The 24,347-nt window shown below is 29.9% G+C and overlaps 1 protein-coding gene across 13 annotated transcripts in view; it reads right to left on the bottom strand.

Moving 5' to 3' along the window:
• Window positions 1-24,328, bottom strand: part of nrm (neuromusculin) — a 32,985-nt gene extending 8,657 nt beyond the window's left edge. Inside the window, exons 1-12 of one of the 13 annotated variants that reach the window (XM_089176857.1) lie at window positions 24,248-24,328; window positions 23,922-23,990; window positions 23,621-23,682; window positions 22,863-23,042; window positions 22,238-22,712; window positions 9,221-9,482; window positions 6,423-6,577; window positions 4,927-5,097; window positions 2,656-2,817; window positions 2,256-2,440; window positions 651-801; window positions 356-467 (exon numbers count right to left, since the gene is read on the bottom strand). In XM_089176857.1, coding sequence (XP_089032983.1) covers window positions 356-467; window positions 651-801; window positions 2,256-2,440; window positions 2,656-2,817; window positions 4,927-5,097; window positions 6,423-6,577; window positions 9,221-9,482; window positions 22,238-22,388 — 1,349 coding nt within the window. In that variant the 5' untranslated portion in view covers window positions 22,389-22,712; window positions 22,863-23,042; window positions 23,621-23,682; window positions 23,922-23,990; window positions 24,248-24,328. The other 12 variants (XM_089176852.1, XM_089176858.1, XM_089176853.1 and 9 more) reach the window with 12 other exon arrangements.
• Window positions 24,329-24,347: the final 19 nt, after the last annotated feature.

Raw genomic sequence — 24,347 nt, 5'->3', positions numbered from 1 at the left:
TAATATTTAAAAAGAAATAATAAATATTAAATATAGAAAATAATTAACCATTAAGGCGAATAATTTGATATGTAAAATTTAGTTCATATATTTATTTGATAGGAAATTTTTTTAAAATTAAAAAAAAGAACAATAGAATATTTCGATGGGTATTTTTTTAAAATAAAATTTTTAATATTACACCGATTTGTGAAATACCAATTTTTCAACTTGAATCATATTTTAATATTGTAAATCGATGGCTAATATTTGTCATAAAATATTTTAACACTTAATAAAAAATATTTCTAAAATATATATGTTTTATATTGATTCAAATAAATATAAATAAATATTAAAATGAAATATTATTTACCATTTGACTTTAATCAAAGTATTTGGATTAGCCTCGTAATCGCAAAAAATTGTAAAATCTTCCGTTTCATTGACGGTTATATTAACCGGTTTCATTTTGATTATTGGCGGATCTGTGAAATGAACGAAATATAAGAAGATAAATGATACAGTAAGTGTTAAAAAGTGTTATCTTAAATATATATATATAAGATAGGTATATATATATATATATATATATATATATATATATATATATATATATATATAAATAGGTTAAATATACCATATATATACACACATATAATATTACTTACACAATACTTTGATCGTAATTTCTTCTTTCATAGGTTTAAGGCGTTTAGTACGAATAACAGGATTTTCAGCGATGCAACTAAACGTTTTTCCATTGTCGTATTCCGATGCCGTAAAAGCAAGATAACTTATCGTTTTTGATGTACTATCGTTCTACGAACAAATAAATCGTTTAAAGTCATTTAATCCTATCAACGGTATACCTCGTCTATATTTATTTATGTATTATATACACGTATTTATATATATTATTTTATTTACGCGATATTTATGTGAGAAACGTATTTACATCTACGATATTAACTTTTTTTTTTTTTTTACATTTGTTTTTGGTTTATTTTACATTAACACCGTGCTAATACGAGTATTAACGTTTTAAAAACAAATACGAATCTACATTTTGTATAATTTTAATGAATATCGACGTATAATATTCATTCGATATATTTCTTTTTTTTTTTGTGTTCACTTTATTCTTCTATTATTATTACTTTTTTTTCTTTTTCAAACGATGCTTCCTTTATTAATACGAATATATATATGTATATATATATATATATATATATATATATATATATATATATATATATATATATTAATATTTCACGTTTTAAACGCATAACGATTGGGAAAAATTAATCTGCGAAAAATTTCGCTCTCCGACGACTACACTCTCATAACTCACCCCCTTCTCATCGGATAACGATCAGCGCAGCAGTTAAAAAAACGATCGATTAGATAATTCTCATTTGGTATTTTTTTATTTTTTTATTTTTTTTTTAATTTATTGATTAGAAATAATAGGTCGTGTTTAATATACTCTAGTAGTCTCTTTCTTTTTTTTTTTGTAATTTTTTTTTTCAATATTTGCAGCCGAGCGATGATAATAAACGAGAAACATAAAGATAATAATAATAATAATAATAATAATAATAATAATAATATATAAAAGGTGTCTTATTATTGATGGTACAAGCTAAAAGGAGGAAAGTTGATTCTACGTGAAAAACTAATTATTATTTGTAGAAAATGTAGAATTATATATAAATTCGGTTTTTATAATAAATTTTGGTTTCAATTTCTGCAACGATATTTAGAAAGCATAAAAACGTTCTCCAAAATATTCCAGGATAAAATAGTCAAATCCGTTGCATTGAAACTGTACTAAGTACTATAAGCGTGTACTCGACAAATTTTCGAAATTTATTTATTCTCCAAAATAAAACTGAATAGAACAAAAAAATAAAAAATTGAATATTCCATATTTTCGACTTAGCTTTTTTTTTTAAATATTAAAAGAAGTATAAAAATGTTTTTTTTTTATAAAAATATACGAATAGTCAAATAAATTGAAACTAAATCGAGTACTCGACAAATCTTAAAAAGCTATTTTTCTCGAAAATAAAGTTAAATAGAAAAATAAAAATAAAAGAAAAGTTACATTCTACATTTTCAATTTAATTCTTCTCGTAGTATCACCACCCCGATAATTGGCTTTTATAATCAATTACACGAGACACCACAATATAATTGAAATAAAGAAAATAAAAATAAAAATAAAAGATAATGTAAAAGAAAAATGATTAGATTATCTTACACACACTCACATTTTCAAATATTTTCGTCTCAAACAGTTCGTATTTTTCGTTACTAGTGGTCAATGGTTCTGATCCATTGTACCAAGTTACATTGGCAGCTGGCCTTGCTGAACTTACGGTACACTGTAATAATATTTTCGTTCCTTGCACTGCATGACCAACCACTCCGCTCAAATCCATCTTTAATGGACGCACTATGAAAATAATGATAATATTGTCGAGAAATATATATGAATGTAAGATAGTAAAAGTAAGAAAAGTCAATAACATATATATACACATACAAACACATACATATATATATATATATATATATATATATATATATATATATATTATCCAATACTTATAACCTAGCCTATAAAAGTATACACATGTGGATGAACATGCACGTATACATACTACTTACCATGAATATCGAATTTAATGTCTTCCGTGATGGGTTCTAAGAGAGCAACGCTGTTGACCTTGCACGTGAAAACATCGCCAAGCTCATCTCGAGTCACTTGCATCTTCAAGGAGCTTCTTCCGGTACCTATGCCATTGGCGTCGACCGTCGAGGTAGACTCGGCTGAAAATATAATTAATGAAAATGATTAGTATCCTCTTTGTAAGGCTACCTTGGGAGGAGATACACTCTCACTCTCATTTTCTTTTACATCGACTACTAACACACGTTACGTGACACGTTTTCTTTGATAGGGTATACCCTAATATCATCTATATATGTATACTAATACTAGGTAGGCGGAGGGACTTAATTTGTAGGGGTGAGAAAATTGTGGTAGGAAACGATAGATTTTGATTCTACCTTCGACAGCTAATCGAAAATAGAGAATGACTATTTTTTATAGGAAATTTTGTTTTCGAGAAAATTACGTGTAATTGTAATTGGTTTCATTTGTAATTGAAACAAGAATTAATGTATTCGATCAAATCAAAAGTTGTTTATTTTTTCTTTAGTTCATTAATAATTTTATATACTCGATATTTTATATTTTATTTTATTTTATTTTATCTAGTAATATATATATTATGTATAATACAATCCTATTTTTTATCGTATAACGTTTAATATTCGGTAATATAATATAAAAATATTATATACATTTAAAACTTACTTTCCACAATAAAAAAAAAAAAGCAATGAAACTTTCTAGACGACTTTTAATATTATAGTAACTTATGTCAATACGTAAAGAGAACATTATTTTCTTTTTTCTGTAAATTCGAAGTAGAAAATCCAAGTGAAGGGAAAGCAATTCGAGTCACCTCTCAAGTGCACGCGTATTGGATAAAACTTGGATAGTCGATTTTTTCGTAAAAACAAAAAGTATTGTATCAAAAATAGTAATTGTACATTTTTGATTTAGTTTAACATTGGTAATCGATAAAATAAGAAAAAACCCATCCAATTTGTAGTTACGTGTTGTATACACATGCTATCATCTGTATCGTTAGGATTCACATTACATACATGCATCTAGATCCATAGTGAACTCTGTAGGAACTTAATTTGGATTAGGAGAATATTCTTGGTCTACCCGAAGGTGCAGTTAATTCCTTCGTACATGTTACGTTAATCGCGTTAAGTCGTGAAGAGGCTTGGGTCGTCTAACTAATCGACTTCTCCGCACCCATAACGCTTCGGCTTCGAGAGAGGGAAACTTCTGTTGAACGAAGGGCAACACTAACTTTTCTCATCATACGTTACCGCAGACTCTTAGCCTCCTTAGTCCTCCTCATCGATTCCTTTACCCAACATACTTTGAATCTTATGGTTAAAGTAGCCTCTTTTGTGCACCGATTTGCACCGTTGTAACTCTCAAACCCTTATCAAACTACGACCCCCACCCTCAATTCCCCACCTCATCTACCCTTTCCCCTCCTCTGTCGATTAGATACTTTGTTTCATAACAACAACAACTTCGATACTTTGTCTCTTTAATCTTACTAATATTACAATTTTAGTTAACGTTAACTTTCGTCATTTTTACATGATGGAAAAAAAAGCTATGAAACTTTTTCGACACGTCGAAACACATTTTTATATATGCGTTGAATGATATTTTTCTCGTTAAGGGAAAAATAAAAAAAATAAAAAATGTGTTTATGAATACAATGAACGTTGTTGGGTATAGCATTTTTTTCGATACGCGTGACATAAAATAATGATTAGTCATATGCAACTTGACAGGGAGCGCGGTTTTTTTTTTTTTTTATATAGAAATCTTTAGGGGGAACTGTTTTTCACGACTATTATCAAATCTTCTATTTATTATATTATTTTTTCGTGATAACTAAATGTTTGTTACTCATACTATAAATGATAGTAATTAGTTTAACATTTGACAGGACACGAAAAAAAATGTTCGAATTATTAAATCATTTTTATTTCATGATTAACCAATGTTTAATAATAAATGAAAATATTATTGGTATTACTAAAACGTTATTTGTATAATTAGAAATTTCAAAGTAAACATTTTTTGCTATATCTTCCTCCCCCACTCTCCGAATAAAAAAGTTGGCGAAATTATTGGAAAAATACTTGTGTTTACCTTACGAAGATTTATTTGAAATAGATCGTTAGACGGTGTAGTATCGTTCACGTTTAACAGATTAGCGAGAGACCTCAATCGACGAGTTCCATTAGAAGAAAACGAGATTGGAAACTTACCTTCGAGCTGTTGATCACCCTTAAACCACTGCACCGTGGGAACTGGTCTGCCCTCGCCACTCTCGCAAGTCAGTGAAATGGTTGAACCTTCGTCTATTGGTCCAAACGTAGTATCAGGACTTAAAATGTTCTTTGTGTTCTCGTCGATGACATGTACGTTAACGGGTTTTACTGAAATCAAATTCGAGTAAAAGGGATTAAAATGAAGTCGCACCCAAAGGATAGAAAAGCACCAGCTGTAGATATTTTCCTTTTTTTTTTTTTTTATTTCTTTTTCAAACTCACTTCACTTCACCCCCCCCCCCTATCTCAACCACATTCTCTTTTTCTCTTCACTTCTTTCTTTTTGGTAGTTCCAATCGTGACGAATAAAAAGCAAGCAAGAAGAAAAGAAAAAAATGAAAGGAAGAAAGAAAGAAACTGAGAGAAAAAGAGAAGAAATAAAGAAAGAAAGGGAGAAAGAAACTTTGAAGGTAAAGTGGAAAAATCGAAGAGAACGTTGAAGCCGCCACCGTTGCCGTCTCAGTTGAACATAACCTAAATAGAAAAGTACCAGGAGAAAACCAAAAAGCTTGAAAATAATGTTAATTATTTTATTACATTTTATAAAAACGAAATTAAAATAAATGAGCGAGAGATTTGTTAGGTTTCCTGCTTCCATTATTTCATTTTTTTCTTCTTCTTCGTGTTTTCTAAATTTTTTTTCTCTCATTTTTTCTTCAAAAAGAAATTAACGTACGAAACCTCTAAATGTGATGAGGTGAAATAATATTATATATATATACATATCTATCCAGTAGTTGCTTTAATAAGTAGGTTACCCCTGTTAAGTGATAATGGGAGTCTATTTCACTATATAACACCTAGCAATAATGTAATGGACGTTATTAGATAAATGTGTGTCGACGGCAATCATTTCTTATCAAAATCGAACCTTTTTAATTGGATTAATTTTTAATTGGACACACACACGCAATCTCACATACAAATTTGAGACAACTCGCATTGCTCGAAAGTTAATATTTTTTATATTACAATCAGTACTTATTATCAAAATATCAATAATAGATTTGAACCCTTTCGTACGAAATTTACATGAGTCGATTATATGAAATTTTGATAACCCGTATATAGGTTAATTCTTTAATTTTATTTGCAAATATCATTAATATCAATTTAAAATAATAATTAAATCATATTAATAGAAATCATGTCTAGGATACATGTTTTATTATATTTTACGATAAATAAATGATCGGTATTTATAATAAAATGATGAATATATGATTTCGTTTGAATTTTGAATGTATTATATAATCGATGATTATCTATTTAAAATATCAGCAATTAATTATTTAATATCATACGAAATATTCGCGAGAACGTTTATTTTATCAATAAACACATAAATGTTTTGCAGAGTAAATATTAATCAAAGATATTTAGAAATAAAAAATAAAAAATACAAAATACAAAATACAAAATTAAAAACTTACTCGTAACGTTAAGTATTACGTGTTGAATATTATCGCATTTTAAATTTCCAGCCGAATATACAGTTTCGCATTTGTATAGTCCTTCATCCTCGAGTTTAACATCGATCATTTTCAGATAAGCCGTCGTCGAATTGAGCATATATTCCATGTCCAATCTGTAACATTAAATCGTTCAAAATATTAATAATAACAATTATTATTATTATTATTATTATTATTATTAAAAACTAATAATATATACATGTAATATTATTACGAAAGTAATGATAATTCGTGACTAAAGATACGAACTTGATTCTATTTAAATATTCTATAGCATGAAAGTTAATTTAATAATAATGCAGTAAAGTAAGAGTAACAGCCAGAACTACTACTACTAGTACTACTAATAGTAGTAGTAGTAGTAGTAGTAGTAGTAGTAGTAAGTTGGATCATTAATTGAAACAACGATCAGTCTGGGTTGGACCTTTGATGTTCGTGCTCCGTAACGCCTTAATTGTCAACCATGGTAGCGCGAACGAAGCAGTAAGTTAGAAATCCCTTCTTTTATACACCCCCACCCTCTTTTCGTATTCCTCTTTTTTCCCCTCTTTCTCTTTCTTATGCACCCCTTTTCTAACTAGTAATGGCAGAGAGTACCAACATTATCAGCAGAACCTTAAGAGAACACCCAACGACCAACAAGGACAAGAACAAAAGTATATACCGACCTTTAGAGAAAATCCAACAAGATAGACCTAGACCAACTATACCTTAGCACCGTAAATGAAGCGCCCCTATTTCAGAGCACGAACGTTCGATTCTCCTAATAATTAGAAGCTAAGTCCCCGCTTTAATACGAAATTACGAGAGGATGCAGTAGGTGTACTTTCTCCTTCTCTTTGTATGTGCTTCTCTGTGTTTATGTGTAGGTATATATATATTAATATATGTATGTGAATGTATACTCCTATTTATTTATTGTTAGAGTGGTACAGGTTACCGAATCAAAGGAGTGAACGTGGAAGAAGAAAACTAGCTTTTGCAAAGCTACATATTACATATACACATATGCGCACATATATACGTGCATATACACATATATACATGGATATGTGTAATAAGGCAATAAAGGAAATTCGAGCAACTATACACATATATCTCTAACACGCTCTCCAACCACCACCCACCCCCCAATTGCCCTTCTATTCTATACAGAACCACCCACTCGCACTCGTAACCCTTCGGTCACTCATCGATCGCCTCGCCCATAACTCAATCATTTCGGGCAATTGGCCTGGATTGTACCACGTGCTTCCTCCTATTCTCATTCCCCCTTATCCTCTTGTTTTCCCGATTCGACATGCATATTCTCTCTGTCACCGGGTTATAATCACACCCGTTCTACACATCTGCATGATTTCGATTAGCGGCATCACAAAGACATTGAGAAACATCCTAGTATATACGTGAACAACTAAACATTTGTATTAGATGCATTAGGGTGTTCGTTAATAGCACCTGATGAGTTCATTTCAAAACCATTCGTTTAACCAATTCACTCTCTCACCCTTAACCCCCTCCACACGTTCTACCAAGTTTTACACGAAATTGATATAAATATTACGATACTTTGTCTTCATTTAATAACATGTACCAATGGAAATAAATTTTTGTATATTTTTATAATTTATGCGTGGATATATGCATTAAGGTGGTTGCTATTCGGTAGTTGATTATTTTACATAAATTAAATATAATATTTTATCCTTTCATCTTAATATTAAAGCTAAATTATTTCTCTAATGGTACACGTATTTTATTATTGTTATTATTATTTATATAATACTAGTATTATAAATTAATACTGAAATCCTGTTTTTTAAGTATTACATTTCTTTATTTTTTTTGATCAAATATTATCCTACGATTTATTTTTAATTTTAAATAGTGTATATAGAAAAATTTTGCTGTTTTTAAAAATATATGTACATATATATTTGAAAAAATGATCTGTGCACGCAGGCATCTTTGAGCATATTTTAATATTAAAATAAAAAGAATATCGAATCTTGAAAATTTGTAGTCCTTTATTTTAATGTCATATCTTGCTCAACGTCCAACATATTTTATAATTAGATTCATAAAATGTTATTTTTGATCAAATATTCCTTAGGTTTAAATTTAATCCTAAAAAAGTAATCTATTAACGTTGCTATTTTATTTAAATTTATATATATATATTTAAAAAAGATAGAACACATTTTATTAATAAAAATTATAAAAAAAACCGTAGTTGAAATTTGAGGACAAAGATTTCAAACGTATTTATTTTGAATTTAACTTTGGTAGTTGGGATAAAATATATATATATATATATATATATATACAAGGGTCGGTCGGATGTACTCATCAAAATTCTTGAAAAAGTCGAATAACGAGGATCCTAATATACATATACATATATACATAATATATGTGTATAATATATAGACATATATAAAAAAAATATATGAGAAAAAACGTGGAGAGAATTCTTTTCACTTTCTGCTTATCCTGTTTCACTAATTATATGTCATCCTACGTGATCCCTTGTCTGCTACTACTCTCTTATGATTCAACATAAATTTTGTCTTTTTTTTTATTCGTTTATTCATATATTTTTTTGTTATAATCTTTTCTTTCTCTTTTGTCATACCAACATTTTCTACCCTGTCACCCACCTGACCCACCTACCAACTGGCTCTTTACGCGTACAGCTTATTAATAGCAACTCAGAGTCCCCGATGTTAAATTATTAAATCTAATTACTTATTCACCTGTCGTCACTGCCATAGCCGCCACCACCACCAACACCACCACCACCATCACCGTCACCGTCACCGTCACCGTCGTCGTCGTCACCATCCTTCCTCCGCATTAACCCCGTGCCTTCGTTGAAAGCAAAAATGCGCGTACCCGCGCGATACCAGTCAATGCTTTGAAGTGCTCCGCACTGTGATGCTTTTAGGATGCACGGCAATAGCACTTCCGTCCCAACTTCCGCGTATTTTTCACTTTCCAACCATGCTTTCGTGGTCCCTGAAAAAAATAAAAAAAAGAACACGAAGAAGAAAAACAAAATAATAATAATAATAATAATAATAATAATAATAATAATAATAATAATAATAATAATAATAATTGCACAAGAGTAGAAGTGTAGAAGAAAGGGGGTGGGTATTAAATGGGGAGTTTCGGAAAGGATGAAGGAAACAACCAGTAAAAAATATGGTTCCTATCGGTAATGGGAAGTAAAGGATAAAGCAAATATTTCGTTTCTCTTTTTTTGAAGTTTTTTTTCTTTTTTTTTTAACTTTATTCTCAAAAGCTGTCACACGTGAATGGTTTATAGTTTCTTTTTAGTCAAATGAAATTTTCCTCTTTCTACAATATACATGGAAATACTTGTACGTGTGCTGATATGTTCGTGTACTTGCATACACATATATATATATATATATATATATATATATATACATCGAGGTTACGCATTTTTATTACAAATTACTCGTTCTTCTCTACTCATGCATATGCTTATACATATAAATATATATAAAATATATAAAATATATATATATACATATGTGTGTGTGTATATATATATATATGAGGTAGAAGGAGAAAAACACAATGAATTTCACGTTGAAACGCTTTCAGCAAGGAAGGAAAATTCGGACGGCAAGCAGCACTAGGATGGAATATCCGACGTGTAACGTCCGTTCTTAATTAATATTAACGTGTGAACTTGAGAGCCAAGAATAAATATTTCCATACGAAGTCAACGCTTCTCCTAACGTAGACCAGTAAATGAACCTTTACTAACAACTGTAATAAACTCTGCCAAGGTATTAAACATCATCCTTATCTCGAGAATACATATATATAATATAACGTAATACACGTTAACCTATTTTTTATACTTAATATTATTTATATATATATATATATATATATATATATATATATATATGTATTATATTAATTTATTATATTTATTTTTATTGATTTTACATTATATTATTTATTTATTATATTTTTGTAAATATATATATCGTAATACAAATTAACCTATTTTTTATACTTCATATTATTTATTAATATTTCGATAATATTATTTACCCCAGAAACAAACGGAAAAGAAAATGACAAAGGATAATGATGGTAAAAAAAATACAGAATAAGAAAATAAAAAGAAAACGAAATTAAACGTAAAATTTCAATGACGCAACTCTGACACAACTTTGATGAAAAATATCTCCTTCCCTCACCCCCTACCCTCTCCCGTGTTATGCTTTATACCTTTCGTTATCGCGTTTACGTATTATATAAATAATTATTTAATCAAACAAAAACGAAACAAAAGGGGAAGAAAAAAGAAGAAAGAATGGAGAACAAATGAAACGTAAAATTTGAATGACGCAACCTTTATGTTAACGATCCTAAATTTTCAATTAATACAAAAATCTAGTGGAACACGGGATATTTGCAAGAGAAGAAAACAAAATGGATTCCTTTAGAACGGTAGTTCTCAAATCTGTGTTCGTCCATCTCTCTCATCTAAGTATCTTCTTAAATAATATTAAAAAAAAGATAAAAAGTAAACACCTATTTACGAGAAGGAAGCCTACAAGGCCATTAACTCGATTTAAAAAAGAGCTTCCAAAGAACAAGGACATCCAATGAAAGAGAAAAACAAAAGAACGTAAGGATCGTCGAAGTATCGTTGAAAGAAATTACTGAGAGAAATTGCAAAAAATTCAACGGTAATAATTACTTCTCAAATTGCTGCTTCAATTTGTTATACAATTGTCAATAAAAAAAATTATTAATTAAACTACTTGTTTGTTTAACGTTTCACGTTATTGAAATTAAATATAAAAATATTCTCTTAAATTTTTATCTCGCGAAATATTAAAATTATTAATAAAAATCAATATAATACTAATTCGAAACTTTTTCTATGTTAATATTACATACACATCTATAACATACACGTGTAGATCTTGTACATTATTCCGTTAGTTGACTTTTTGTTTCATAGTTTCTCTCTAGTTCTCCATTGTCAGGCGAATACACGAATGTTATTTGCTCGGCAAACAGGGCAGGAAGGAATTTCGTCAATTTTTCAAAGGAAACACCATCCACCCCAACTCCCTACCCTCACCACCACCACCACCCATTCACCCCGATATATGCTTCTCAGGTTACGGTAGGATTCTGTTGCTGTTAGATCACCACCCCGACAATGTCTCCCTCAATTTTCATTCCTTTTCCTTTTCCAAATGGAAGCAACAGGCCGAGAAGCCGCGTATACACGGTGAAATGCAAACTTTAAAGTAAACAGATAAACGACGATACTTTAGTATCGTTAAGATAACTTGGTAATACCGAATGAAATATATTTCCTTTTTTTTATTCACTATTTCATTTTATTCATTTTTAATTTTCATGATCGTGAAACGAGCAATATCAGGACACCACACAAGGTGATTTGACTTTAATGAAAATGAGACTCCGGCTTGCTCGTAAAATCAGAGAATGTTCATCGAGATGAAACATTGGATCGTAATCGATCCCAATGTGTGTACCATCGTGGGGGAAAAAATGAAAGAGAGGGGATGGGGGTGGTTTTATATTTTTGTTTACCTTTCCCTTTCTTTCCTTTTTTATTTCTTTTTTTTTTATCCAATTTTAATTATCACTTTTTATGAATAGAACGAAAATGAGAATACGCAATTATACGTTTCCCTATCTGATTGTATTTTATTCTTTTTTTTTTTTAAATGAAATATATGAATAATAGATAAATAAATAATTGTACTTAATCGAATGAGCGTTTTGGTTTGCAACGTTGTGATGGTGAAAAACAGTTTCGGAGTATTCCATGATATAGGTCAGCGACTATTTTCAGATCACGCGATCGTATCATTCTTGTATATTTCTACGATATGAGATCATTGTGCTTGCTTTGGTACGTCCGGATCTAGTGATTTTATTTTCTACTAAATTATAGGTTTTTCGTTTACTGTTGGGGATATAGGTTTTATGTATTTGGATTTGTCGACACGTAATTTTAGAATTTTTATTTTTTATTTCTTTATATTTTTATTGAAATTATGTTTCTGTGTAGTGACTTGTATTTTTTTTTTCAATTGAAAATGTTGAATATTTTATAGGTAAATATAAATAAATTTTATATACGGCAATTAGTATTGTTTTTCGTAGTAAAAAAAATTGTTCTTATTTTTTAATTTTTCATATGAAAATAAATAAGAATATAAAATACTTTTGTTTATCGTAAAACGATTCGAATTTATAATAAAAATGAACGTAAATAGAAAAAGCAGCAGCAGAAATAGCAGCAGCACATTGTTTATTAAAAAAATTACAATATAATTTATTGACCGAGATCCAATGAATTGCGTGACAATTTATGAATTATATTTTTGTCATAAATTTAATATAAATATTTGAAAAAAAAAAAATAGTGAGAGGAATATTTTACTTCGCATAAAAAAAAGTTTTTCTTTTTATCTCTTTCACCGTAGATTAATGAACTTTCCTTTTTCTCTCCAATTCGTCTCGATCCGATCCAATCAATTTGTACAATCAACGAATTAAAATCAATTAATTGAAATTTTAAACGAACTTTAAGAATGTTTAATGAATTAAATTTCTTTCTTTTTTTTTTCTTCACTCTCTCAAGAAGACGACGAAGAAAATTAATTCACGCGTTTTAACATTTTTCATTCTTACTTTCTAACATTTCTTCTTATCTTTTATTTTTTTTTTTTTCCTAAATCTTCTACTTAATCTCAAAGGTGAAAAATCATCAAAATACTCTTAGAAGAAGAAGAAGAAGAAGAAGAAGAAGAAGAAGAAGAAGAAGAAGAAGAAGAAGAAGAAGAAGAAAAACTTTTTCTTAACGTTTATCTATTTTTCTATTTTCGTATTCAAGTGCGATGCTGACAGAGTCAGAGCCGTAAGAGTTTGCGGCACGATCTTCGAAAGATCTTTTGCAGGTTACATGCAAGCCAGAAGAGTGAACTATACATACATATATATATATATATATATATATATATATATATATATATATATATTTATGTGTGAGAGGCAACCACAGTTTCCTTCCTTCGGTGCTGCATCAATTCAGACGCTTACATCAGAGTTACCACGGAGCCGTTCTAAGAATAATCAAGTTCGCCGTACTCAAAGCGCATTCCGTGACTTTCTCACCGCTTCGAATTCATAATCGTATTGTCCAAGAAATCCATAGAAAAAGAAGGGGGATGACTACAAACTTTGGACCCTCTTATGTATTTCACACTAAATTTATTTGATAATGATTGTAACTTAATTGTAACAACAGTGAGAGAGAATTCGTTAATAATTTTAGAGGTGTTAAAATTTTTGTTATGACTCTCCTTATTTATTTTATTAACAATAATAAATAATAATAGAAAGAAAAAGAAATTGCAAATTTTTTTCGTTTAAGTTCAATGATTACGATAATATTTTACCCCACGTAATTTTTAATATTAAATTATAATAATAATAGTTAGGATTCCTCTTATATTTCCCAACAAATTTATTTGATAATTATTGTCACCTAATAATAACAATTTAAGTATTACTATATATATATAGTAATAATACTATAAATATAATAATATTTATTGTATTAATGTATAAATATATTATAATATATATTAATATAAAAAATTAAAATAATTATAATATTTATAAGACCGTGAAAATTTATTAATAATTTTGAAGATATTAAAATCTCGTTATTTCCCCTCTGATTCTCGTTATTTATTTTATTAATAATAATAATAAGTAATAATAGAAAGAAAAAGAAATTGCAAATTTTTTTCATTAAAGTCCAATGATTACAAAAATATTTTACCATATAATTTTTCTACGATAATAATAAAAATAGTAAGCATTTATGAGCTTTTTTCTATTTTTTTTTTTGAAGGTTGAAATTCTTTCATTATCTTTTTCAATGCTTTTTAACATTTTTTCTTTTTTATTTTAGTAACCGTAATATTGATAACCAAAATTGAACATTCTCAAAAAAAAAAAAATGTCGTTAACTTCCTAAATTCTGAAAATATTTCTGTTAGTAATAACGAGAACTCGTTTAGTATCATTTTACAGATGGGAGTTTCATATCTTGTTATTTGACATTTCTATTCTCATAGTTTCTAATTCGGAAATAAAATTTTTTATAATTAGAAAATTTACTTATAAAACACTAGTTAAATTATTTTCCTAAAATATTTCAACTCGATAACATTATTCGAATGTAAAAATATTTTTTTTCAACTATTTATTGATTTTTCTCACCCTTTTTTAAATCTTTTTTAATATATAAATAAAACAATAGTAGAGAAAAAAAGAATTCAACAATTCACAAAAATTATTTCATATACGCGCTTTTATTTATTAATAATAATAATGTGATGAATAATTACGTCTCCTGTAAATATTTCTATTATTTCTAAAAAAAAAAAAGAAATATGAAAAAAATATGGAAAAAATATGAAAAAAATTCTTTTCATCGATATTCTCTCCTCATTTCGTTTTCTGAAAATAACAATGCTAATAATGGATAAAAATAAAAAAAAATAAAAATAAAAAAAAAGTAAAAAAAAAAAAGAACGAAAAAAATATTTGGAAATTTCCTATATCAGGTCGTCGTCGTATGATATCGCAAAAATTCTGACGATTTATTACAACCGACACTTCGATAATATATCCCATCTTTATTATCCCTAAACAATATCCTAATAAAAGTAATAGTTATAATTAGAGGGAAAAAAGGAAAAAAAGGAAACAAATTTTATTGAAAAATAATCAAACGTTTCGTCCGATCAAATTGACCCAAGTGAAAAGTAAAATGAGAAGTAATCTACCAATTATTATAATAATTGATAATAAAATCATCAAAATTAGTTAGCCTCCTTTACAAAAAAAAAAAAGTAGGAACAAAATTTGCGTCTATTATCGTTCGATGAAATTGAAGGTAAAAAGGAGAAAAATAGACAAAGATATTTCAGTTCGAACGATGATATCGAAGAAAAAGAATAAAAATAAGAATAAGAATAAGAATAAGAATAAAAATAAGAATAAAAAGATGGTACTTTTATTAACGAGCTATCGTTCGTTAAACTTTAAAAGGGATATCATAAAACGTAAACACAAAAGGTATCGAAGAAATAAAGAGGAAAAAAAAAAGAAAAGAAAAAAGTGGAAAAAGAAAATAAAAAAGGAACAAAAAAAAAAAGAGAAAGAAAGAAAAAGTAAAGGTTCGAATTTTCTCGATAGGGTTTTAAATTCCTCTCGAACGGTGTTGCCACGGACAAACAAGTAATATTTCAGCCGCCATGTGCATGACTTCGACGTTCACGCGAGGTGACATTTTTTGCGAGAATCCTATAGAAAACCATGTTTCCCGTTTCCAACGTGTTGCTATACATAAACATATACATACAAGTATCATAGGTATATCTGTATGTATATATATATATATATATATGTATATATGTATGTGTCTGTGTATATGGCTGGTACCTGTGCTATAAAAAGAGACAGCAAAAGCTGTACAATAAGAAGAGGCACATTAGATGTGCCTGGTCTATGAAAGTCGATGATCGAATCATGTTCGCGGCATGGCAGATGTTGGCTAAATCTAATAACAAGATCGAACTTAGACTACTACGTATTAACGTTCAAGTGTTTCAGATAATAAAGTAAATTATTAAAATTTATAAAAGAATGAACGATGATGGGGATATATTAAAATTAAGTAAAAAAGAAAACAATTTATTTTATTTGAACAATTTTTTCAATATACGATGATTAAATTATTTAAATGTTCGTGTTTTAGATAATTAAACAGAAGAATAAACAAATTGAACAGAAAAGTGGACAACGATTATATCAATATAATATCTAATTTAAATAAAATATTAAATATTAATAATTAAAATATAATATTATTTTTGGAAATATTGGAATATTATAATATATATATATATATTATTCCTTATTTTGGAATAATGCAATTTGAATACACCCTAGTTAAGCAACTTTAATGTTCGTGATTTAAATAATAAAAATAAAACGAATTATAAAAAATAAGGGCAAAGATGAATTAAATAGAATAAAATATAAATACAGAATGTGAGACTGAAAGGAACAAATTAGTTTCAATTTCAATAACCCGTTAATAAAAACAATGAAAAAGTTCTATTCTCCAATTCTGTTAAAGGGAACTAAGAAAAAAGGAATATATATGAACCAATAGTGATTATAACGCAACAAAGGCTGGATAAATAATAATAATAATAATAAAAAAAGAATTATTCTTTTTATCTTCGAATCATAAAATTTCAATACGTTCCAATAAACTCGTTTGCGAAAATTGTACTCTTTGTAAAAAAAAATAAAAAGAATAAAAGAAGAGAAGTTCAACATTAAAAGAATAAACACAGACAAAAACAAAATAGATCAAAAAAAGATGGGGTAGCATAGAGAACAAGTAAATAGTACTGCAAATCAATAAACAAAAAAGACGTATAACTCTATCTTTTACACCTATCCCTACGCACTCACACCCTCCTCTCCCCCCATACACACATATATAAACACACAACATACAGGCATTTGAAAGAAAATAAAAATTTGTCCAGCGATCAACGAAACTTTCAATTTTGTTTTCTATTTTTTCTTTACCTTCGAGCAGGTACAATTTTGATACGCGTTACACGTGAACAAAACTCGATGGTATGTAAAAGTTGTGCACTTCGATTAGAAAAAAAAAATAAAATAAAATAAAAAATATCATATGTGCAGATCACACGTGTTAGAATTGAAACCTTCACAAAAACATTGTAAATTTCAAGAAAAAGAGACGAATGCAGAGCCTCAAGAGTAAGATAATTCAGAATTTATTTATTATAATATTGTTACCATATACAGGGTGATCTGTAGCTGATGGTACAAACGAAAAGGAGATGATTCTACATGAAAAAATAAATTGAAAATATAGAATCAATATTTTTCGTTTAAGGCTTTGTTTTCGAGAAAATCGACTTTGAATTTTCGCAAAGTATGCGTGCACTTGATCATGTCTTGTTATAAAGGACCTACGAACTTTTCGGAAATACCCTACGAACTTTTCGGAAATACCCTACGAACTTTTCGGAAATACCCTACGAACTTTTCGGAAATATCCTACGAACTTTTCAGAAATATCCTACGAACTTTTCGGAAATACCCTACGAACTTTTCGGAAATACCCTACAAACTTTTCAGAATCAACCTATATATGCATATAGGTTATTCTTATATGAAAAGTTCGTAGGTCCGTTATAATAAGACATGATCAAGTGCACGCGTACAGCAGTCAGACGAAAATTCAAAATCGATTTTCTCGAAAACAAAACCTCAAACGAAAAATTTTTATTCTATATTTTCGATTTATTTTTTCATGTAGAATCACCCCTTTTCGCTTGTACCACCAGTTACAGATCACTCTGTATATATCAATATCAGGCTCAATCCTATATGTTTGTCTCTTTTTCTCTTCTTATTTAGTATCGTAGCCGTTTCATCGCCGCGTTTCATTTTTTCAAATCACCCCTATTCTAAAGAAGTTTTCACTTCAAAAAAATAAAAAAATAAAAAATGTAAAGTAGAAAAAAAAGAAAGGAATAAAAAGAAAAAATAGTCGCACATTAAATGATAATACAAGAAAACCTTTTTAGACAATCTGAAACGAACGTTTCGTTTTTCTCACACTCTAAGAGAACTTCAATTCTTTCTCTCTCTCTTTCTCTCTCTCTCTTTCTCTCTCTCTCTTTCTCTTTCTATTCGTATTCTTTTCAACGATTTATCTTTCATCTACATTACAACCGTGTCGATGAAGCTGGAGAAAGATGAGGAAGAGTAGTAGGAGGAGTAGGAGTAGGAGGAGCAGGAAAAAGGGGTGAATGTGGGGAAGAAGTGGAAGAAGTAACGAAGAGAGATGGATGCGCGAGTACACATTTACACGAATACATACACACCCACATACACACACCTTTCGAAGGATAAGAGAAAAAGAATGAGTGAGTGAGTGAGTTTACCTGCTTTCTATCGAGCAAGGACAATTCTTTATTCGTAACAACAAGAGCAACGGTACTGAGAAATATGCCGTGTACGGTTTGTTATGTTTTGTATTTTTCTTTCTTTCTTTCTTTTTTTTCTATCTTTTCGCGGCAAAAAGAGAGTCGCGTGCCGAATAGTAGGTACGACTAACGAATTCAGGGATTATAGTGAAAATTAGGTCACGAGTGATTTTATATATATATATATTTATGTAAATATTTCTCTTCGAAAAAATGTTATTCTCGTTAATATTTAACCAAAGAAAAAAGTAAGAGAGAGAGAGAGAGAGAGAAAATAAACTATATACAAAGAGGAAAAGGGATAGAAAGAGAGAGAGAGAGAGAGAAGATAAAAATAAAAGAAATAGAAAGAGAAAGGAAGAATGTTGTACCACACAATTATTTTTACGATTACGAAAAATAGAAAGAGAAAGAGAGAGAGAGAGAGAGAGAGAGAGAGAGATGTTGTGCTGTACGATTATTTGAAGAGAACAGTCAAAGAGAGAGAGACATATATATATTCTTCTCTTGTCGCGTTTGCCTTAGAGCAAATTTTTTTCATAACGTTTATTTCGTCTACATACATATCACCCACAACCATATATATAGATATGTATTTGTACAAACAGATACACACACAGTTATGCACATATGAGTATGTATACATCTGGTACATGGTAGTATGTATTTACGTATATAAGTGTGTGTCGTTACGTTGTTTTATTATAAAAAATCGAGAACAAAAATGGGAAAAAGTATGAAGAGAATGAGAGAGAGAGAGAGAGAAGAGGAGTGAGGGGAGAGGAAAAATAATAATAAAAAAAAAAGAAAAATTCTGTAAAAATGTAATATCAAAACTAAGAACAATAGGAGAATATGTTCGATGAGGAATGTAAAATGTTAGTGAAATAAATCATTTAATGGTTGCGTGCATGTTATCGTTAATAATTATTCTTTTTCTTTTTTTTTTGCTTTTTCTTGTCCTCCCCCACTCCATTCTTTTTTATTATCGACAATACGACTTAATTGGCTTTAGTCATGTATCACATGTAACTATAGAGGTAATTATGTTCGTGTTAGAGTGAACTATTTTGTTCGTTCCATAAACTTCCGTCCAGTTTCCCTCAGATTCTATGATACTTGTTGGCAAAGTGTACTATTATACATATATACATATATTTATATGTATATTTATTTTATGTATATTTATCGAGGTTGAAATACTTCAGACAGAGCTAATATGAATATATATTTTGGATTGTTTTCAAGATATAGAATTACATCGTATGAATTATAGTTATTTCCGATCGTAGTGATTCAGTGATTCCCCGCCATCTTGAAAATAAATGTTCCTTATAATTAAATGTATTTTTACATATGATATAACATTTATTTTGTTGGTTGATGTCATCTTACACGTGAATAAATATGATATAATATTATATACATCAAATAAAAACAGATTATTATAATTATTTAAAATAAAAAATGTAGCATAAAATTATTGTATAGAAGATTGTAAACTAAGTTCAATTTGTAACTCTGTCAAACAGAATATATTTGAAGAAACAAAATATAAAAAAAAAAATAAAGTAATATAATTATTAAAATAAATAAATCTTACATACATAAGAAGTATATTAACATATAATACATATTTCTATGGTTGATGTCATCTTAAACGTGAATAAATATTATATAATATTATATACATCAAATAAAAACATAATATTAAACAAAGAATTATTATAATTATTAAAAAATAAGAAATGTAGCATCAAATTATTCTATAGAAGATTGTAAACCAAGTTCAATTTGTGACTCTATCAAACAGAAAATTTGAAGAAATAAAATATAAAAAAAAAATAAAGCAATATGATTATTACAACAAATAAATCTTACATGCACATAAGAAGTATATTAACATATAATACATAAAGAAACTTGGTGTCTCTTATCATGTTCTTCAAAAGATTTATTTCTCGAAGGATAATGCATCTAACTTTCATTTTTTTTCTTTTCTTTTCTTTTCTTACAAGTCAGAAAGATCAGATTTTCTTGCGAATAAAACATAAAATAAAGGGAGACAAAAAATATATATCTCATTTCTCTGTAGCAGAAGTATAAGTTATAAATAGAGAATCACGGTAATGTTCTTAGATAAATTATTAGAACTTCTCTCTTACTCTCTCGTAGATAGTAGAAACTTGGTGAGTGTGAAGAAGGAGGAAAAACATTGGTCTTTCCAGATGTTCAGACGATCTTTCACCCTTTGAGGAGGATGAATAAATCATAAGAGATCGTCTCTGATGATACTCTGCTTGTGTGTGTTGCATTTCGAAGTAAACATCGAAAGTTCCAATTGGAGAGTCGCCTTTAAAATTTATATAATCCGAATAAATACCATCTCATATATATATATTTCTATACATAAGCGTATAACTTCATCCTTTTACATTTGTGTGAGTGTATGTATGCGTGAAACGAAGAGTTGGATACTTTCGCGAATTTATACGAGAAGTACTAGTACAAATAAGTAAAAATATAAGTATACGAAAATTGCGGATTTTTCACGTGAAGATAATAAAAACGAGTTAACGTTGTAAAAATAAGAAATGAAAAAAGGGAGTAAAAGAAAAGAAATGCGAAAGAAAATAATAGAAGAAACGAGAATAAAATAGAAAAAGAAATGGAGACAAAAAAATAAGATAAGAATAAGAATAAGAAACGTTTTAAGGACGAGAGGAAAGTGGTCTCGTTTCCATCTCGATTGAGCATCGTATGAGGTGCTTTCGTGCTATCCAAGAATAAAAGAAAAGGGTGTATCCTCGTAAGCATTACACGAGAAAACTTTCCAAGTAGTTGTGTGGTGCTAAAAGGAGAGAAGGGGGTGGGAGGGTGGCTAGCGAGGTGGCTAAGGTAGAAAAAGAGAGGGAGAAGAGGAGGGGGTGGATTTGGGTGGAGAAGTTGGAGGAAGCTTTCAAGCTTCAATTTAATAACAGTAAGTTGAGGGGGATGAAAGGGGGAGGAATAGAAGAAGAAAAAGCAGAGAGAAAGAGAGAGAGAGGGGGATAGTAACTTTTTGTTTATACAACGCGGAGAGTCCGTCTAAGCTCGGTTGTACCTTTTTTGAAAAGCATGCTTTCTATTTATTTTCTATTTACTTGAAAACTTTCCACCCAACGAACCACCCCAAACCAAGGCTAGTAAGCAAGGAAGGAAGCAAGGCACATTATCCAGCATCATTCTACTTCAATATACTTCTTGGTAATACTCGTCAAGAGAAAAATCTTATGTTAGTCGATATAAAAATAAAAGTAAACAAGAAACTAAGAGTGATGATAGTTTCGGTTTAGTAGTAGAAGTTATGGTTTAACGATACTTTTGAGATAAGGATGAAATTGTGGTAGTGAATGTGGAAGACGACGACTAACTACAGGGGTTGTTGAGTATAAAAGTATCGTTTTAAAATTCATACTCATGACGATGGTCAGTGTGTTGATGGTTCGGTCGGAGTTACGGTAAGGGTTTAGGTGGTCGGTAAGTGAAATAGAAGAAAAAAAAAGTGAAAGAAAGAAAGGTCTCTGGACTGACTAGTAAGTTGGCTGGCTGGTTGGCTGACTGGCTACTCACCTTTAACCTCCCTAGTAAGTAGAAGGAAAAATCCTAAAGTCAAGAAGACTATCCTCATCATAAATGTCTCCGTAGCTGTCGTCTCAGCTGGTGTCTCCCTTCTAACGTTAGGTGAACGGTAAAAGTTTAGTCCAAGCGACATAATGGCCATCGAAAACCCAGCTAAGCACCGCGATACCAAAACTTTTCAACTTCGTGGTAGTAACATTCCTTTGCAATCACTTAACGGAACACCCTCAAGCCCCGTACTCTTCTTCTTCTTTTTCTTCTTCTTTTTCTTCTTCTTTTTTTTCTTCTCTTTTCTTTCAACGCTTCCGCGTACTCCCTTCGACTATCATTACACACAATCCTCGTTGCACTTACTCGTTCAGAATCGTAGTAAAAGGATAGACGGAGAGAGAGAGAGAGAGAGAGAGGGTGAAAGAGAAAGAGGATTGAAACGACGAACTCGAAAAGTTCCAGGAAAGTTCTCACGCTAATCGAGTCAGTCGAATTTAATTACTTTAACGGCACGTTTTCACGGTCCCCCTCTCTCTCTCTCTCTTTCTTTCTCTTTCTCTCACTCACTCTTGATCACTCTTTGGGAAAAAGGTGGGAGAAAGAGAGAAAGAAAATTGAAACTCACAAACACGAAGAATGAGGTCGACGATCGTTCGAATGTCGTCCTTTTTCGGATGTTGTAAACACCAATCGGGAATAATCGTTTTCCTCTCTCTCTCTCTCTCTCTCTCTTTATCTTTCTTTTTTTCCCTCTTTTCCTCACTCTTTATTTTCTTCTCCTTCTAATCTCTGCCTGTCTGTCTGTCTATTTTTCCACGTTGACGTTGAGATTAAAAGGAATGATCGAGAGTTGGAACAAGAATGGGAATGACTTTAACCGGTTGAAAGAAATAGTAAAAGGAATTAGGGTTCGGGGAAGAGCAGGAGGTGGTAGAAAAAGAGAAAAAGAGAAAAAGAGAAAAAGAGAAAAAGAGAGAGAGAGAGAAACACGTGGACGTTCGATAATTGGCGGGGCTTGACTATACTGCAGAAAAATGCTGAGAATACCAAAGAGAATATAAAAAGTACAAAAGAGAAAACAAGAAAGAAAGCAGTTAAACGGAATAGAAATAAAAAAAAGAATTAGAGAACGAAAAAAAGAGAAAGGGGGGATGACATCTAGTTGTTTGTAATATATGCTCACATACACATATATGTGTATTATATAATATATATATTTATATATAAATGTATGTAATATATATATATATATATATATATATAAATATATATAAATAGAGATGTGAGGGTTAGAGTGAGGGTGAGAAAAAGAAAGAGAGAGAGAGAGGAAAAAAACAAGGATGAAGGAGGAGGGAGGTCGTGCCCGAGAGGAAGAAAGACGACCTTGGCTCGGATCCTCGTCTTTTAGTGAAGAGAAGAGACGTGCGCGCTTCTTCGATCGTGATCTATAACAACAAACGTAACTGGAACGTGATGGTGGTGCTGCTGCTTCTGCTTCAACTGCTACTGTTATTGAAGTTTCTGTTTCTTTTACTGTTACTCCTACGGTTTCTGCTGTCTGTCTATCTGTCTATCTATTTTTGTTTTCTTTTCTTTCTTTTTCGAGGAGGCGCAAATAATTGCTAAGTCTAAATGATATAATATATATATATATAAAAGTATGTATATATATATATAAAATAACCGCTGAGAAATAAGCGGGATCCGTTAGAAGCTCATGGTCGTTACTCCTTGGCCGAATTTGTTTAAAGCTCTGTTAATAAACGATGTTAATAAATAACATTACGTAATGTAATGTAATTAATTATTTTAAAAGTTAAATATATATAAGAAAAAAAGAAAAAAAAGAAAAGATTGAAAGAAAGAAGTAGGGGTTGAAAGGGTGGGGGTGGTAGGGGGAGCAAATATAAATTGTAAGTTAGAAGTAAACAAGAATGAAAAACAGAGAAAGAGAAAGAGAAAAAGAGAGAGAGAAAGAGAGAGAGAAAGAGAGAGAGAGAGAGCGTGGACCGAGCGACCGAAGCTGATGCGGAACCGCGGACGACTGGCGTGCGGCTGGTTGGTAGACGACGACGACGAGATGGGGAACGATACAACCGAATCCGTACGC

The sequence above is a fragment of the Polistes dominula genome, unplaced genomic scaffold (genome assembly GCF_049000335.1).
Source record: "Polistes dominula isolate Pdom_NZ unplaced genomic scaffold, Pdom_raw_medaka contig_12, whole genome shotgun sequence".
NCBI lineage: Eukaryota > Metazoa > Arthropoda > Insecta > Hymenoptera > Vespidae > Polistes > Polistes dominula.
This window is presented reverse-complemented; position numbering and strand designations above follow the sequence as displayed.